At 31.3% G+C, this 18,043-nt stretch overlaps 1 protein-coding gene across 2 annotated transcripts in view; it reads right to left on the reverse strand.

Moving 5' to 3' along the window:
- The window catches only part of LOC126879050 (unconventional myosin ID), a 243,180-nt gene that overhangs the window by 72,887 nt on the left and 152,250 nt on the right, over window positions 1-18,043 (reverse strand). Inside the window, exons 3-5 of one of the 2 annotated variants that reach the window (XM_050641935.1) lie at window positions 9,517-9,690; window positions 6,812-6,829; window positions 2,548-2,789 (exon numbers count right to left, since the gene is read on the reverse strand). In XM_050641935.1, coding sequence (XP_050497892.1) covers window positions 2,548-2,789; window positions 6,812-6,829; window positions 9,517-9,690 — 434 coding nt within the window. The remainder of the gene's footprint in view (window positions 1-2,547; window positions 2,790-6,811; window positions 6,830-9,516; window positions 9,691-18,043) is intronic. The other variant, XM_050641936.1, reaches the window with a different exon arrangement.

The raw sequence follows: 18,043 nt of genomic DNA on the forward strand, positions 1-18,043 counted from the left end.
CTCTCCATTATATTGTTACCTTTCTACCTGCCTTGTAAGAATACGTGTATTCTTTTTCTCATATGCATCTTTCAGTGCGTCACAGTTTTTAGATTTCTTTCTAACGCATTAAATGGTATGTGACATAAAAAATGTCACGTCCGTGATTACAGACATTTATAACATTTATTCTAATTGTCGATAGATGGCGCTATAATCGAAAAAAAATTATTTACGAATTATATAATATATCTACGAATATAATCTGTACCATTTATAAGATTATACAAATCAAAGAAAATACCATTTTATAAATGCAATAAACACAATTGATTTGTTTTTATGCCAAATTGCAAATAAAATTTGACAACTGTCAGATTTAACTAAAATGTCATGTTAGAATAAATGTTATAAATGTGTATTATCACGGACTTACCTTTTTTCTATCATTTGTGACGCACTGAAAAATGCCTATGAAAAGGACCATATTCCTATTAATAAAGTTAAGTCGTCGCACATGACTCGCTTATATCAACAAGTTTTCTTTTATTACTAAGTTCTATTACGCTATACAGGGTGATTGATTAGTAGGGTAAAGCTCAATAGTTCCGCTATAGTAATAGATAGCAATAAAAGTTAATAACAAAAATTTTAGCCACCTTTGAGCTTCACATTACAAAATTAGTTAGAATGTTACAGGGTGTTCGATAACACAGTGGCAGACCAAACTTATGTTTTTTTTAAATGGAACACCCTATATTTTATTTTAAATACGAAATCCTGTAACTTCTCCATCACAAAAATATAAAGGTTTGTTATGTTATACAGGGTATTTACAAAGTTATAACCAATTTTATATGAAAATCGTAACAAGTTCAACTCCCTGTATAAATAAAAATAAGCAAAACAACAATGGTTTATTAATGCCATATTTTTTAACGTATTGTCAAAATTTTCAAGAATGGTCGATATTGGTAATTTTCTTTATATCAAATACAGGGTGAGTCAAAACGCAAGTACATTATTTTCTCCGTAATTTTAAATGGAACACCCTGTATTTTATATCACTATTGAAAAATACCATTACCGTACTTTAATTTTTAGATAACATTCCCTATGTCTAAATTTATTAGTTTTCGAGATATTTTCATTTTTCAATCGACCAGTAGCACCCAAATCACCAGAATTTAATAAACTGGACTGATTTTTTTGGGGTTACGTTAATAATGAAGTTTATAAAATACCTCCAACAACAAGGGATGAGACGAAAAATAGAATACAAAGTGTATATCGATGTGTTAATTTACAAATGCTCCGTAGAGTAAGTAGCTCATTCAATGATCGTTTTTAGGCGTACATAAATGTGTTAGGAGATAATTTTGAATACCTTATGTAATTAAATATTAAAAATATTTTATTAAAAGTAGCTTCTAATTTTTTCAAACATGTTTTTTTGCAAAATGTATTACTGATAAATTATGTTTCGTTCTTTATTTGTTACATTATTACATTTACATACAAAAGTAGTGTTTAATTGTCTTCACAAAATATTGTATTTTGAGTTTGTGTGTTTTTTTGTAAAAATTATTACTAATTTTCTTTGTTTATTTGTTGCATTTACATAAAAAGATAGTTTTTAATTGTTTCAAAAATGTTGCATGTAGTGGTTGTGTTTTTGTTTGTAAAATGTATTACTAATAAATTATTTTTATTTCTTTATTTGCTACAGTGTTACATTGATTACCGGATTGATAATCGGTAATCTTCAATTGTCAATTCAGTCATGGCTTACTTAAAATTTAGATAAATTTAAACACCTAAAATAATTTGCTCTGAAAAATGAAAATATCTCGAAAACTAATAAATTTGGGCATAGGGAATGTTATATAAAAATAAAAGTACGTTAATGTTACTTTTCAATAATGATATAAAATACAGGGTGTTCCATTTAACATTACTGAGAAAATAATGTACTTGCGTTTTGACTCACCCTGTATTTGATATAAAGAAAATTAGCAATTTCAATAATTCTTAAAAATTTTGACAATAAATAAAAAATATGGAATTAATAAACCATTGCTGTTGTGCTTATTTTTATTTATACAGGGAGTTGAACTTATTACGATTTTCACACAAAATTGGTTACAACTTTGTAAATACCCTGTATAACATTACAAACCTTTATATTTTTGTGATGGAGAAGTTAACAGGATTTCGAATTTAAAATAAAATATAGGGTGTTCCATTAAAAAAAAACATAAGTTAGGTCTGCCACTGTGTTATCGAACACCCTGTAACATTCTAACTAATTTTGTAATGTGAAGCTCAAAGGTGGCTAAAATTTTTGTTATTAACTTTTATTGCTATCTATTACTATAGCGGAGCTATTGAGCTTTACCCTACTAATCAATCACCCTGTATGCTGTTGTATTGAGTCTCATCTACTGTGTTCTTAAATGATTCTCCTGAATCAAGATTAAACAGTAATTGTGAAAGAATTCAATCCTGACTGCAACTCTTACACATTAAGAGAATATAATTAAAAAAAGTTAACCAACAAAAACCCACCTGATAAAAACAATGGAAATTTCTCTCACCCTGCTGCTGAGCAATGACACGAGATTTTTCTAGCAGATATTTATTAATATGGCCACCAATCGGGTCGCCTTTGAAGTCGAAATGGATATCCATATATTTGCCAAATCTGGATGAGTTGTCGTTCCTGTTCGTTTTGGCGTTCCCGAAAGCTTCTAGGATGGAGTTAGACTGGATGAGAACATCTTTGACTCTTTCGATTTCTTTTTGTCCTCCTAAAATGTCAAAGTATTATTACAAGATCGAAAGATTGCACTATACATTTGGTTATGGTATTATCTGTTTTTTTTGTTAAAAAACACACGAAGAAGACGTTTTCAGCAGACGACACAACACCTAGAATGATAGTGAGTTGTTTAAGTGATCTACTGGTTTTTGTTTATTTATGGAGAGTTGATCAACAATCACAAATTAGTTTCTTAGGTTACGCTTTAACCCTAGGATGCATAACATGAGTCTAAGAGACTCGAGCGTACATTTACATCTTCGTAAAATGTGATTAAATCCATACCAATCATTGCCGATTTAGGAATTCGTTTTTGACATGTATGACTGTTTGTTAGTGTATAAAAATTTAAATAGTATGCACAAAAAAACTAAAAAAAAATAATTTCCATTCATACCCCCATAATGCATACCATGAGTCCGGGAGACTCTTATCGAATTAGTGGTCAAAGGTTTGTCGTGAATCACCGCGATCCTTCGGTACTATTCCATTACGCGTATTTATCTATTGCCTAAAAGCTAAGAAAAAGGAATTTAGTCACGTTTTGAAGTGTCAAGGGATTAGCGTTAGTACGTTGTCTGCTTTCATAGTTTATATTTATGTTATTTGCATCATTATTCAAGTAAGTGCACTAATTTTGGATCAGTTTATTACTTAGTCAATAGTTTCATCCACAATTTTATTTTTATAAAAAAGTAAAATTTATTTTTATAAGTGAGGTAGTAGAAAATTGATGATAAATATTGATAAATATATTTTGGGCTCACTTCTTAGAAAAATCATTTTATATAACGAGTGCTCTTTTGCGATAGACTCCTGTGTTTTTGTTTTTACAGATATCAAAACAGAAGTAGTATACAAAAATTTATTCACACATTTCATCAAAAAAGGAAAATCATGTTATATAACGAGTGCTCTTTCGCGACAGACTTCTGTGTTTTTTTGTTTTTACAGATTATCAAAACAGAAGTAGTAGGTATACCAAAAATTGTATTGTCAAATGCAAAAAGTTGGCTTTCAAGTAAAATACTCTATATTTTCAGGCCAGCATTATGGCATCCTCGAGTAGAAAAATATTCGTTCACCCCAACGATAATAGTTACGAGGAAATCTTACGTACGTGGTATGAGGAGGATGACAACGATTCCATAACTAGTGAAAGTGAAGTATCGGAAGTTGATCAAGAATACGAGCAGCCTGCAGTATACAAAGATAATTCAGACGAGTATTCCGAAAATTCTTCGAGCAGTGATGATATGAACTTGAATCAAAATAATTCAACAATTGAAACAGCAGGTACATCATTTATTAGCAGAAACAATTTTGAATGGAGATCCACGCCTCCTTTGCAAGGAAGAACAAAAATTTACAATCTATATCGTTTCACGGCGGGACCGAAAGTAAGAAACGAAATGTTGTCTCCGAAAAATGCTTGGGATAAATTTGTGACTGCTGAAATGGTTGAAGAAATAATAATATGTATTTACCAATAGAGAAGCCAACCGAATATTGGAGGCCAAGGGAAAGGTATGGCCAAACATTGAAAAAGACGAAATGAACGCATTTTTTGGCCTGCTGCTACTGGCTGGTGTCGAGAAGAACTGGGATACGCCTGTCAGAGAGTTGTTCTTAGATAAGTCATCAAATCCATCGTTTTGAAAATATAAGACGATTTGACGACCAACGAACACGTTCAACTAGGTTGGAAACTGACAAATTTACTTATGTCCGGTATGTATGGGAGTTGTTTGTGAAACAGTGCCGAACAATTATGGTACCAGAATTGGATGTAACCATTGACGAAAAGTTACTTGCATTTAGAGGTCGTTGTAATTTTATTCAATACATGCCATCGAAACCTGCAAAATACGGCATTAAATTTTTTTGGCTTTGTGAAAGTGAAACAGGATATGCAGTTGATGGGCAGATATACTTAGGTCGTCAACCTGGTGAAAATATTCAACAAAATGTAGGGGAAAATGTTGTAAGGTTCCTGACCGCTTCCATAAAAAATTCTGGTCGCAACTTGACAATTGACAACTTTTTTACTAGCTCCCTTTAGCACAGCATTTACTGTCTATAGGAATAACTTGTGTTGGGACATTACGAAAAAATAAGAAAGAGATCCCCTACGAATTTCAAGCTTCAAAAGAAAGATGCGTTTTTTCCTCTATTTTTGGATTCAATGATAATTTGACTTTGGTAAGTTACGTGCCAAAGAAAAATAAAGCTGTCATTTTCTTCTTAATTCAACGCACCATGATCAATCTGTAGATATTGAGAGTCAAGCAAAGAAGCCCGATATTATCAAATTTTACAACCAAACAAAAGGTGGGGTTGATATAATAGACCAGATGATCGGTAACTACACGGTAAAGGCAAGCGTCCACAGACCCGCATCGTACGCATCGGACGCATCGTACGCAACGGATTTTAGTTTGCCTTGTACAGAAACTTATGTAACCGCGTCCACTGATCCGCATCGTACGGATCGCATTATCGATTGTCAAACTAAAATCCGTTGCGTACGATGCGTACGATGCGGGTCTGTGGACGCTTGACTTAAAGCGTCAAACTAGACGTTGGCCTTGTCGTTTGGTACAATATTGTGGATGTAGCAGCTCTTAACCCGTTTCTCCTTTATACAAATCAAAATAAAAATTTTGCTGCAGGAAAAACAAATAAAAGATGATACTTTCTCAAAGATTTAGTAAATGAGTTAGTTTTACCATTTATGAAAAGAAGGGCTAGAAACCCTAAACTTACAAACACAATCCGAAGACATATGGGTAATTTTATCGAGTTTCCTCAAGAAAATTTAGGGATAGATTTGGCTCATAGAAAGAAAAGGAGATGTTCCGATTGCCCTTCACAAATTACAAGAATGAGCACACAAATTTGTCAGAAGTGTAAGTGTCCAATTTGCAAAGAACACAGTGTTTTAATATGCAAGAATTGTATTGAGTAGTTCGTTACCAGGTATTTGTTATTTGTTTATGCTTATATTATTATAAATAAAGAAATATTAAATAAATATTTGACAACAATTAAAGAAAATATCTATTTTAGTACTTTATTTACAAAGCGAGTCTGCGAGACTCATGTTATGCCATAACGTAGAAAAATTTGCGTATGCATCCTAGGGTTAAAAAAAATGAGCTTCTATCTAGTCCAGACATCTGTTAGTTTGCTAAGCTTGAAACATCAAAGCTTCGTTTTTATATTGAGGTGTTTGGATAGTTATTGTTATCTATATATTGTAATCACAAAACAAATTTGAAATTTTGACCATGGCTTAGGTTTAAAAATAGAGACGAATATGAAGCTTATGTTTAAGGATGAATATATTTGAGCCTGGTAGCATTAATCAAATTACGCCATATACTTGAGGCCCAATTTTCAGGTGTCTGGAACAGCACAGAATAGGGAAAATTTGTAGAGAATGAAAGATATAGAGAAATGGAAACCACTAGCTTATTGATGAACAAACAAATACGAGACCAAGAAAAAGACAGAAATACAGATCACGAAATATTATAGATTAATATGAAATACAAGTTGAGAATTAGTAAAAAGAAAGGCATATATTTACACAGCAGGTAAAATCAAACAACCTGTGGTAGAAGAATACGACAAAAATGATCAGAAACAAACAGAAAGATTTGTAAAAGTGTAATAAGTGAATAAATACAACCGATAGGGACGTTTAAAGAAACTGAACGCTCATAGAGGAAGTTAGAGAATAGAGATGGTACAAATAAAAGGATTGAAATACCTTACTATCTAGAACAGTATGTAAATAAGTTGCAGGAAAAACCAGATAAGAATAGTTAGTAAAATAACATCTATCACCAAACAGGTGTTTAATAACATTTTTATTGAAACAGTTACAGGTATAAAGAAAAATTTATTCAATATTTACATAACTTCAACACCTTAGATACATTTCAAAAGTTAGTCAACACGAAAAACATTTCCACAAACACAATATAGTGCAGCTTAAATACTTACTGGGGCTGCTTAATCTTTCTGAAATACACAAAATAACATTTTACTGTTATATAAATACATAAATAGGTACTTAAATAATTTTAGTCATATCACACAAATATTTTTAAAAAGTACTAAAATCCTTTATAAAAAGTATATTTTATTAATGCCCCTAAAAAGGGCTACATCACAGAATGTTTTCGGAATAACAATTCCATCATCAGTGCTTTCTACAGGTTAATGGACATGCTTGAGCTACCAAGATACGTGGGTGAAAACCCTATAGATATTATGTAGTTATAAAATGTTTACATTATTGTATTAAAATTAGCGTGATGTTTAAAATATTTCTGGATTTAACATCAGGCACCACAGGACTCTCCCCCTGTCCAGAGGATGGATCCTCACATCACGAACATTCACTTCAATTCAGTTGCTAGTTAATGTCCGTGATGTGAGGATCGACCTTCTGGGCAAAGCAACCCACGTGGGGAGAGTCCTGTGGTGCCTGATGTTAAATCCAGGAATATTTTAAACATTACACTAATTTTAATACAATAATGTAAACATTTTAAAACTATGTAATATTTATAGCCCAGTCGGGATACCATTTGACCTTGCATTAGGAGCTGCCCCAAATTTTATTTTTCTACTCTTTAGAGGGAGTCAATAGTAGTATAAATTTAAAATCTCGACTGAATTTGACCGTTGCGCTAGCCGCCATCTTGATTTTAAACGAGAACAGTTTTTGCTCAATATCTCCGCCATTTTCAACTTTTCGACAAAAAATATGAAAACTGAAATTGTTGAAAATGCGATTTTCTATAATTTCGTTTATTATAATTTTTTTCGTGCGGTCCATATTTTCCTAGTTATGGGGAAAAAACAATGACAGTTAAAGCATAATTATTGATTTATTGAATTATCTCGTTTATTATTACTTTTACATGATCTTAATAAATTTACATAAATCTTAATTTATACAAAAATGAAGAGAATTAAATTTTGTACAATTTTGATCTCTTTCATTTTTTTGATAAAATCAATATTTAAGGTAGTACGTATGCGGTAAAGGCGCGAGCGTAAGACCCGATTGATTTTAAAGCAATTGTTTTTGTTCAATATCTTCCCCATTTTCAACTTTTCGACAAAAAGTGTAAGGACTGAAATTGTTGCAATTACGATTTACTACAATTTTTCGAGAGAACCAGTGGCGGGTCTAAGAGGGGAGGGGGAATGGGAAAATTCTCCCCAACGGGTTCCAAAATTAAAAAAAAATTGTTGAAATATTAAAATTGTTAGCTGACATGAAACTTAATTATCGACAGACAAATTCAACCAATAAAACCCGCTAGTTAATAAAATTAAGTGAACTTAATGCATATAAGTTATTATTTATGTCTTTTATGTACTTAGTTTGGTTGGTGTTTCATTGGAAGTTTGAAAAATTGTATAAAATATAATTCTCTTTATTTTTGTTTATGTACAATTATGTCGTAAAGTTAATAATAAATGAGACAATTAAATAATTATGCTTCCCCTCCGCTTCCACTATTTTCCTCCTTAACTCGGAGAATATTGATCGCATAAAAAGATTGTGGAAAAGAAATGGTAGGAAATTGCGTTTCCAACAATTTTAGTTCCTACCGTTTTTGTCGAAAAGTTGAAAATGGCGGAGATATTAAGCAACAACGGTTCTCCTTTAAAATCAATAGGGCGGCTAATGCAACTGCGGAATTCAGTCGAGATTTTAAATTTACACTACTATTGATCTCCCCTAAAGGATAAAATTATAAAATTTGGGGCAGCTCGGAAAAAAGATTCAATTTAGTAATTATGCTCCCCCACCACTTTTTAATATTTTCCCACTTAACTCGGAAAATATCAACCGCATGAAAAAAATTGTTAAAAAGACATTGTAGGAAATCATATTTGGAACAATTTAAGTTGAAAATGGCGTAGATATTGAACAAAAACAATTGCTACAAAATCAATCAGGTCTTACGCTTGCGCCACTATCGCATACATACTACCTTAAATATTAACTTTAGCAAAAAATGAAAGAAACTAAAATTGTGTAGAATTCAATTCTCTCTATTCTTGTATAGGAACATTTTTGTCGTAAAACTAACAATAAACGAGATAATTCAATAATTATGCTCTATTTATATATAACTGTCAATATTTTCCTCTATAACTCGGAAAATATCGATGGCACGAAAAAATTGTAAAAATGGAAATGATAGAAAATTACATTTTCAACAATTTTGGTTGTCATACTTTTTGTCGAAAAGTTCAAAATGGCGGAGATATTGAGCAAAAACGGTTCTCGTTTAAAATCAAGATGGCGGCTAACGCAATGGTGGAATTCAGTCGAGATTTTAAATTTACACTACTATTGACCCCCCTAAAGATTAAAAAAATAAAATTTGGGGCAGCTTCTAATGCAAGGTTAGGCCTGTTATTCGTCTAACCCGACTGGACTATTAAAGGGTTTTCAGCCACTTAGGTATGTATCTTTGTGACTCAAGCATGTCTTTTAACCTGAAAAAGCATTGATGATGGAATTCTTATTCCGAAACGTTCTCTGGTGTAGCCCTTTTTAGGGATGTTAATAAAATATACCTTATATAAAGGATTTTAGTAATTTTTTGTGATTTATGGTATACAGCCAGCTACAGTAATTTAATTTTCTTGTGGATTTCACATAAAAATTTTTCTCTTACCTTGATTTGTCACTGCAGCAATGTACTTCATTATGATTTTAGAAGCTTCTGTCTTTCCAGATCCGGATTCTCCGCTGATGACAATACAAGTATCTTTTCCTTGCTGTTTCATCACTTTATGTGAAGCATCGGCAATGGCGAATATGTGTGGGGGGTTTTCGAATAGTTCTCGATCTAAAAAATAAAAAAAAAATACATGAACAATGGTTAACTAGTAGATAATATAACAAGATAATTTAAAAGTATAAATTCCGACAATGGTATGTTAGCACACTTAGACCTGCTATCTGTTATTAAAAAGAAGTAAAAGATTAAGTACAAAAGGTAAATAGATGAACAGGATTCCTGCTTAACACTATTGGGCGTAACCTTTACGTCCTATCAAATTTCAAATATTTAAAATTTTCAAATATTTAAAATTTTCAAATATTTAAAATTTTCAAATATTTAAAATTTTCAAATATTTAAAATAGGGATTAAATGAGGAGTAATCGTCCATGAGCATTGTATGGCGTTTATTCTTATAATTATGGCTTTTAGTTTCATGCCTATTGGTTCGAATTTCATTATCTTAATTTTATCCCCCCATTTTCAACCATATCTACAGTTGTGTCATTCTTCATCTTAACATTTTTCTGTACAGAAAAACGATTTTTAAACATTTAGTGTGCCGTTTATTCTTACAAAGATGGCTAAAATAACTGTCAAAGTTGATAATATTTTGATCTGCTCCTGTAAAAGATAAAAGTTTTGGTGTTTTTTGGAGGATAAAGTAGTGGTTAATAATAAATTTGGTGTTTATAAACAAAAACATTTCAGTATATTATAGTGGTTTAAAATTTATTTCCCCCTAAATGGGGGATAAAAGTGAGTCAGGAACGTCTCTTTTGACGCGAGTGACTGCGGATTATTAGTGAAATGTGATATTATTAGTGAAATGGAATATGCAAGATGATGGGCAAAACGCGAGATCAAACATTAAACAATTCAATTTGCTTTCAGATAAGTATAATCTTGATAATATTTGGGTTTATATTGAAAGGATTGGTGATAATCTTAATTTGGGAAAATTACATGCAATGACTATTGGTCACCTTATTTTTAAAAAATTAAGACTTACGAATGTTCGAGAAATTAAAAGTATAGGTAGGAACCGTGTAAAAGTTTTGCTCACTTCTCGGTTAGAGGTAAATAACCTCGTCAATAACAGCTCACTTTAAGAACAAAATTTGAAAGCATATATTCCTACTCATTTATTAGAAATAAAAGGTGTGGTGAAAGACGTTGACACTAGATGTGATGTGAAATATCTCATGGATAATATCGAAACTCCATCTAATGTTTTAAGTATATATAGGACTAAACGTAGGGTACAAAAAGAAGACAAAATTGAATATGTGGACAAAAAAACTATAATTATAACTTTTGAAGGCAATATTTTACCGAATTATGTTGCCTTTAACAGAGTATATTTTCCTGTTAAACAGTTATTTGGCCGAGTTGTACAATGTTATAAGTGTTTAAAATTTGGACATGTTTCAAAACAATGCCGAAGTACACAGGAAGTATGTATACAGTGTGGTGAAATTAAAAGTAAAGATCATCATTGTGAAAAAAGTATGTTTTGTATACATCGCAAAAATAACGAACATGTGACAATATCAAAAAAATGTCCATTTTACGAAAAACAAAAGAAAATTAAAAGTATTATGATAGAACAAAAAACTACTTTTGTGGAAGCTAGATTATTATGTGAAAACTCCTTTTCGGCACTCATCAGTCCCAACTCTTTCTCTAGTTTAACTAACAATGAAAAATAATTTCCATCCCTACCAAATATTAATAATAATAGAAATCTTGGCCCGACTCGTCCAACTGTAGAAATAAAAATATCTCAATTTTTGACTCAATCAAACTCTATATAAATAATTCAAATGAACACTCAGGAAAGAAAAGAAAAGCAAATTCACCTATTTTAGAATCAACATCTCATAAACCGATGTTCCCCTTCACTTTTGGACCGTCTCAACCTTTGCCAACTAATTCTATTACACCGAATACTAATATCGAAAATAAAACTGAACTAGCTAAATCTCTAGCAACATTTATAATAAACCTTTTAAAAAATATTCATACAGTAGAAGACATAAAAACCTTAGACAACAAAATAATTATTAAAGAAGTAGAACAGTTCATAAATAATTCATAATGGCAATACAACATAATTTAAAAATAAGTCAGTGGAATTCCAGATCTGCTATATCAAACATAATGCATTATTTAAATAATAAAAGTATAAACATCCTCCTAATTAGTGAAACATGGTTCAAAAAAGATACTAGCTATCATTTTAACAATTATAATTTGGTTAGAAAAGACAGAAATGATGGCTTCGGTGGTATAGCTATTCTCACCCACAATTCAATTACGTTCAGTGAATTAAATTAAAAACTCAAATTTTAATACAGAAATAGAAGTTTGTGGTGTAACAATTAAATATAAAACAAATGATCTGAATATTTTATCTATATATAGACCACCTAAAAGTAACAGTTCAGTAAATGACTGGACAAACATCTTCTCGCAAGTTAATAATTCAGCAATTATAGGAGGAGATTATAATGCTCACCTACTTGGGGATCTAGTTACAATGACACAGTTGGAACACAACTTATTAATACTATAGAATAGAATAGAATAGAAATATGCTTTATTGTCATGAAAAATTGTACAATTTTATCGACAAAGCTTACAAAAAGTCAAGAAAATAAAACAATAACAATCCAATTTACTAAAATTACATAAATCGGCAGTATAAATTAAATAATAATAATAATAATGAAGTTAAACAGTTAATCAATTGCAAAATTTAAAAATTTAAATAAATTGCAAATTGCTTAGTCTACCTAGTAATTAAGTTTAAAAGTTAAGCTGCTGCATATGACACCCAAATACAGATGAAAAATAATAATAAAAATACTACTTGTGCAAAGGGTACTGTAATTTCTTAGTTATTGATTAAGAAAATCTTCTACTGCATAATATGGTCTTTCGGACAGGTAGGCTTTTGTCAGTTTACGGAATTTGGGGAAAGATGCTGCAGATTTAAGTTGTAGAGGGAGATGGTTGTAAAGTTTCTTTGCGGAATATAATATAGATTTCTTTACTAACTCAGATGACGGGGTCGGTAAATAGACGTCAAAGGTAGAATTTCTCGTGAAGTAGTCATGATTAGGCCTTGGTGGAAAGACATGTAGATGTTTACGAATTAAGCAAACAGTTTCTATGTTTACTGCAGATGATCTCAACCTTATCGTAATAAATAACGGTGAGCCTACTGTTCTAACTCGACCAGATCAAAACAGTTCAGCAATTGATGTAACCTTTGTTACTCCTGACATAGCTAATAAAATCCACTGGTACATACATTCTGACACACTAGGCTCTAATCATTTTATTATCAATATGGAAATATTAGATAGTACTACAACTGAAGAGTTTATACCCAGAAGTAAGTGGAACATTAGAAAAGCCAATTGGACTTATTACACAACCTCAGTTGAAAATTTTTTTAATAGCGTTTACGAAATGGACAGTACGTCTGATAAATATAGCTTTCTAATAGATAGTATGAATCATGCTGCGCACATTCAATCCCGCAATACAAAACTTTTATTAATAAAATTCGTTGTTCCCCACCTTGGTGGAATACAGAATGTGATACAATTATTAAAGAAAGGCAAGAAGCACTGGGACAGTATATAAAAAAAATGCTAATTTTGAAAATTATGTAAAGTGTCAAGCTAGCATGGCTAAAACTAATAAGAACCTAAAATTGATAGCTAAAAAGAGTTGGAAAGATTTTGTGTCTTCTATAAACAACAATACTCCAATTACAACGTTGTGGAAGCAAGCCAGAAAACTAAATAGAAAATCAATTCCAAATACATACAATTTGGATAACACCTTAGAGGATGAAATCTTTGATAAAATTGCTTCGCCATCTGTTAAACCACCTAATACTCATAATTATATTCCAGAAAAGCAAAGCCATTTTTTACTAGAACCTTTTAATCTTACAGAACTAGAATATGTTCTAAAAAATCGAAATAACACGAGTCCAGGATTTGATAATATTAAATATCCAATGATTCAACATCTCCCTAAAATTTCCAAACTTCTAATGTTGGATATTTTTAATCGTGTAATCAACAATAAATCAGTTATTGATCAATTTCACGATGTAATTGTTTTTTTCTACCAGTGTCTACTTTCGCGCACGGATTTTAGTTTAGAAAGTTTTACTTTTCCGCACGCGTGTTACTTTTCCGCACGCGTTTTACTTTTCCGCGCGCGTTTTACTTTTCCGCACGCGTGTTAATTTAGATATGTTAATATGGCCTTAAAGTAATTATAATACATGCAATAAACTAATATTTAGATATTATTTACTAATTTATTTCAAATATATCTTATTGTGTTCATGTTTTATGAAATTATCGCGAGAATTCGATGAAATAAAATAATTTTGACATAATATTCGAAAGTCAAATCAGTAGACAATAACAGTGGTTTTGAATCGTCGTCATGGAAACCAAGATCGTCGTCATGCTAACCAATTATGCTGAAACTTTGGTTTTGACAACCTTGTCAAAGAATTAATTTGTGTATGTATTTTCGTATTAATTAAATTAATTGATTAAGATTTGTTCATTTTTTAAAGACTCGTAGAAAAAATATTGTTCCTAACGCTTGCAGGAAGTCTCTTTTCCGCACTCGACTGCTTGCCGAACTCCCGCATCGCGTCGTTCGGCAAACTGCAGTCGCGTGCGGAAAAGTATGACTTTCTGCACTTGTTAGGAAAGTAACTATACCAATATTAAAGCCAGGTAAAAACTCAAATTTGGCTCAGTCATATAGACCAATTTCTCTTATGTCCTGCATGTTGAAAACTCTAGAACGAATGATAAAACACAGGTTGGAATGGTGGGTAGAAAAAAAATAAACTTCTTCCAGATTTTCAGTTTGGTTATATAAAAGGATGTGGTACTTTAGACGCACTTTCTACACTAGTAACAGATATTCAAAACACATTTTCCAACAACACTTATTTACCTACAATATGCTTAGACATTGAAAGTGCATATGACAATGTCAGTCTTGACATTTTAAGGGAAAAACTGATAAAACATTTTCATATATCGCCTCAGTTGGCTGAAGCTCTTTATAATTTTTATTCCTGCAGAAAAATATATCTGAGAACTAATAATAACAAACTGATAGGTCGTAGATAGAATAATTTAGGACTACCACAGGGATCAGTATTGAGTCCTCTTTTGTTTAATATGTATACTGCGGATTTGCATAAAGTATAAAGTCCCTACTGACATTTTTAAATTTCAAATAATACAATATGCTGATGATTTTCTTCTGTATTCACAGGCCAAAACTTATGATAACTCAGTTCAAACCTTAGGACGAATTCAATGTTTTGTTAATTCATGGTTCAATCAAAACGGATTCGAAATAGCTCAAAATAAATCTACTGTCTGTATGTTCACTCGACATAATATCCCAAAAATAGAGAATTTAAAACTTAACGGCTACGACTACGCATTTTCTTCTTCCGTTAAATATTTGGGAATGATTTTGGATCGTAAATTGACTTGGAAATTACATATTGACTTTATGAAAAATCGATGTAATAAGGGTCTAAATTTTCTTAAAGCAATTTCAAGGACTTGGTGGGGAGCTGATGTTGAAACTTCCTTGCTTTTCTATCGATCATATATAGGGGCCGGTTGTTCGAAAGCTAATCAACAATGATCATTATCAAATATTTAATTACTGTCACCAACTGTCAATGTCAACTTTGGGTTGCTGAAAACATAATATGAAATTACTTAATCAATTATGTTAATAATAACATTCAAAAATGTCAAAAATTATTTATTACAAATGTCACTTAAAAATGTTTAAATTGTGAAAATTATGGTAAAAATGGATAAAACACCTTTAAAAAGTAATTATAATTCTCATAGAAAACGAAGCTCGTCAGAAGAATCCCATCGGAAATTGTTTGCGATACTTTCTTGAACATTATGAGAGATTTTCGGAGGTCCCATAAACAAAATTTTACAGTAACTGAATTAGGTGAGATGAGGAGCCCAAAATTGAAGTCAGATGATCAAAAAAGACTATATTTGATTCCTTTTTGTTAACCTATAAGATAAATTAATGTTATTAAATATGCTTAATCAAAATTTAACCCTCACGCACAAGTTGTAGTCTATTTGACTAACAACTTCAATGAGAAATCGGGTTTATTTTTTATGTATTAGTTGCAACAAATAAACTCTATTATTATTCTTATTATTATTATTAATTGTTATGTTAATTGATTAACTAATCTCATAATTTTAATCAATTATGTTTTCAGCAACCCAATAAAAGTTGACATTGACAGTTTTGGTGACAGTAATTAAATATTTGATAGTGATCATTGTTGATTAGCGTTCGAACAACCGGCCCTAGATCTATAATTGATTATGGATGTATTCTATATGGCTCAGCTTCTAAACATATTATGAACAAAGTAGACGTTGTACAGAACTTAGGACTCCGTATCTGTTTGGGAGCTATGAAATCAACTCCAAATAAAGCTTTACATGTAGAAGCTTTAGAAATTCCACTCAATTATAGAAGGAAATATCTCAGCCAGAAATTTTTAATAAAAATTCGTTACCTAAATATCGGTCTTTACCAAAATGTTAACAAGCTGAATGTAGCGGATTTAACTAATAAATACTGGAAGCTAAAGAGCTCGCCCCCACTTTGCGAGGCTTTTCGAGATCTGTCAAATTTTGACTGTGATTATAACGTGACTGATAGCTTTAGACTTTCATTCTTTTTTCATTCTTTTCAAGATTTTCAGATTTTCATTCTTTTTAACATACAGTTACATTAGTAAAACCAAGTTACCATGAAAACAGTGATATTAGCTCTAACATCTTAACATTCTTAGAGAATTGGCCAGACTCTGTAAATATATATACAGATGCATCTAAGACGTTAGTCGTCACTGGATGTGCCTTTTACATACCTGCTACTAAAACAGAAAAAATGTTTAAGTTAGGCCATGATTTTTCTATCTTCAGTGCTGAAGCCATAGCAATTTATGAGGCCCTGCAATATTTTAAAGACTCAGAAGATATATCTGCAACAATTATTCCGATTCACTCTCTGTTCCTCTTGCTATTCAAACTATAGATTTTTCCAATAAGAATTCAAATATTTATATCCTACTAATTAAGAAAATCCTTTTTGAAATTCATAAAAATAAAAGAAGAGTGAACTTTTTATGGGTTAAAGCTCATATAGGTCTAACGCATAATGAATATGTTGATAGTTTGGCTAAAAAAGCTATTGAGTATGGTACTTCAAATAATCGTAAGTTTTGCATATCTGATTTAGTTAACACTATTAAGCATCGAGTTAAAAATCAGTGGAGTCAATCATGGCGAGATCTTTGTAAACAATCCAACTCTCAGTATTCAATGATTCAACCTTCTGTTCCAAATATATATTGGTTTAAAAATTATGTAGTACCTCGAAGATATATAACAACATTAATCAGAATGAAGTTTGGACATGCATGTTTTCCCTCTACATCTGGCAAGAATTAAAGTTTTTGATTCAAATCTTTGTACTGAATGTCAGAAGGTGGGTGATTTGAATCACACTTTCTTTGAGTGCACAAAATACATTCCATACACCGCTAATTTAATCGAAGCTTTAATAAAATGTAATGTTTTTCCACCTTTCAATATATCCTATCTATTGTCTCTGAACAGCAAAAATATATATGATTGTTTAATGAAATTTATCTGTGAAACTAAAATTAACGTCTAAACTTATTAATCCTGATAATTTGATATATATGTACATAGAGGAAAAGAGAAGAAGAAGAAGATGTAAAATGGAAAAATGTGGTTAGCAACTTGGATAGTCCATAGCGGCCAGCTGCAGCTTTTGAACTGAGTACAGAGCCGTGGAAGAGTTTGCTATGGAACTCTAAGGACCTCATTGCCTTCTTTATGTATGAATAGAAAAAAAGTTGTGACTGGCTAAGTGACACCCAAGTCTATGCCATAAAAAATACAACGATGGCTTCTGTTTTCATCCCTATTGGTCCGAATTTCATTATCTTAATGTAATCCCCCCATTTTCAACCCTATTTACAGTTGCGTCATTATGCATCTGAAGGTCTAAATTGGCGCGTATTTCAATTCGCTGTGTGCAAGCACTTTGAAGGAGATACGAGAAACGATCGTGCGCGAGTGGCGGAGAAATCTTGTAACTTTCTTTAATTCATATTTTCAATTGAAATTGTCATATTGACATATTTCATACCTAACGTCACATTGAAGAAAATGGGATTTCGCAAATGCTCTGTTATAAATTGTAAAAATACAAAAAAAATTGTCAATTTAAGTTCTATTCGTTTCCAACTTCTAATCACAAATTA

This window comes from Diabrotica virgifera, chromosome 1, assembly GCF_917563875.1.
Source record: "Diabrotica virgifera virgifera chromosome 1, PGI_DIABVI_V3a".
Lineage (NCBI taxonomy): Eukaryota > Metazoa > Arthropoda > Insecta > Coleoptera > Chrysomelidae > Diabrotica > Diabrotica virgifera.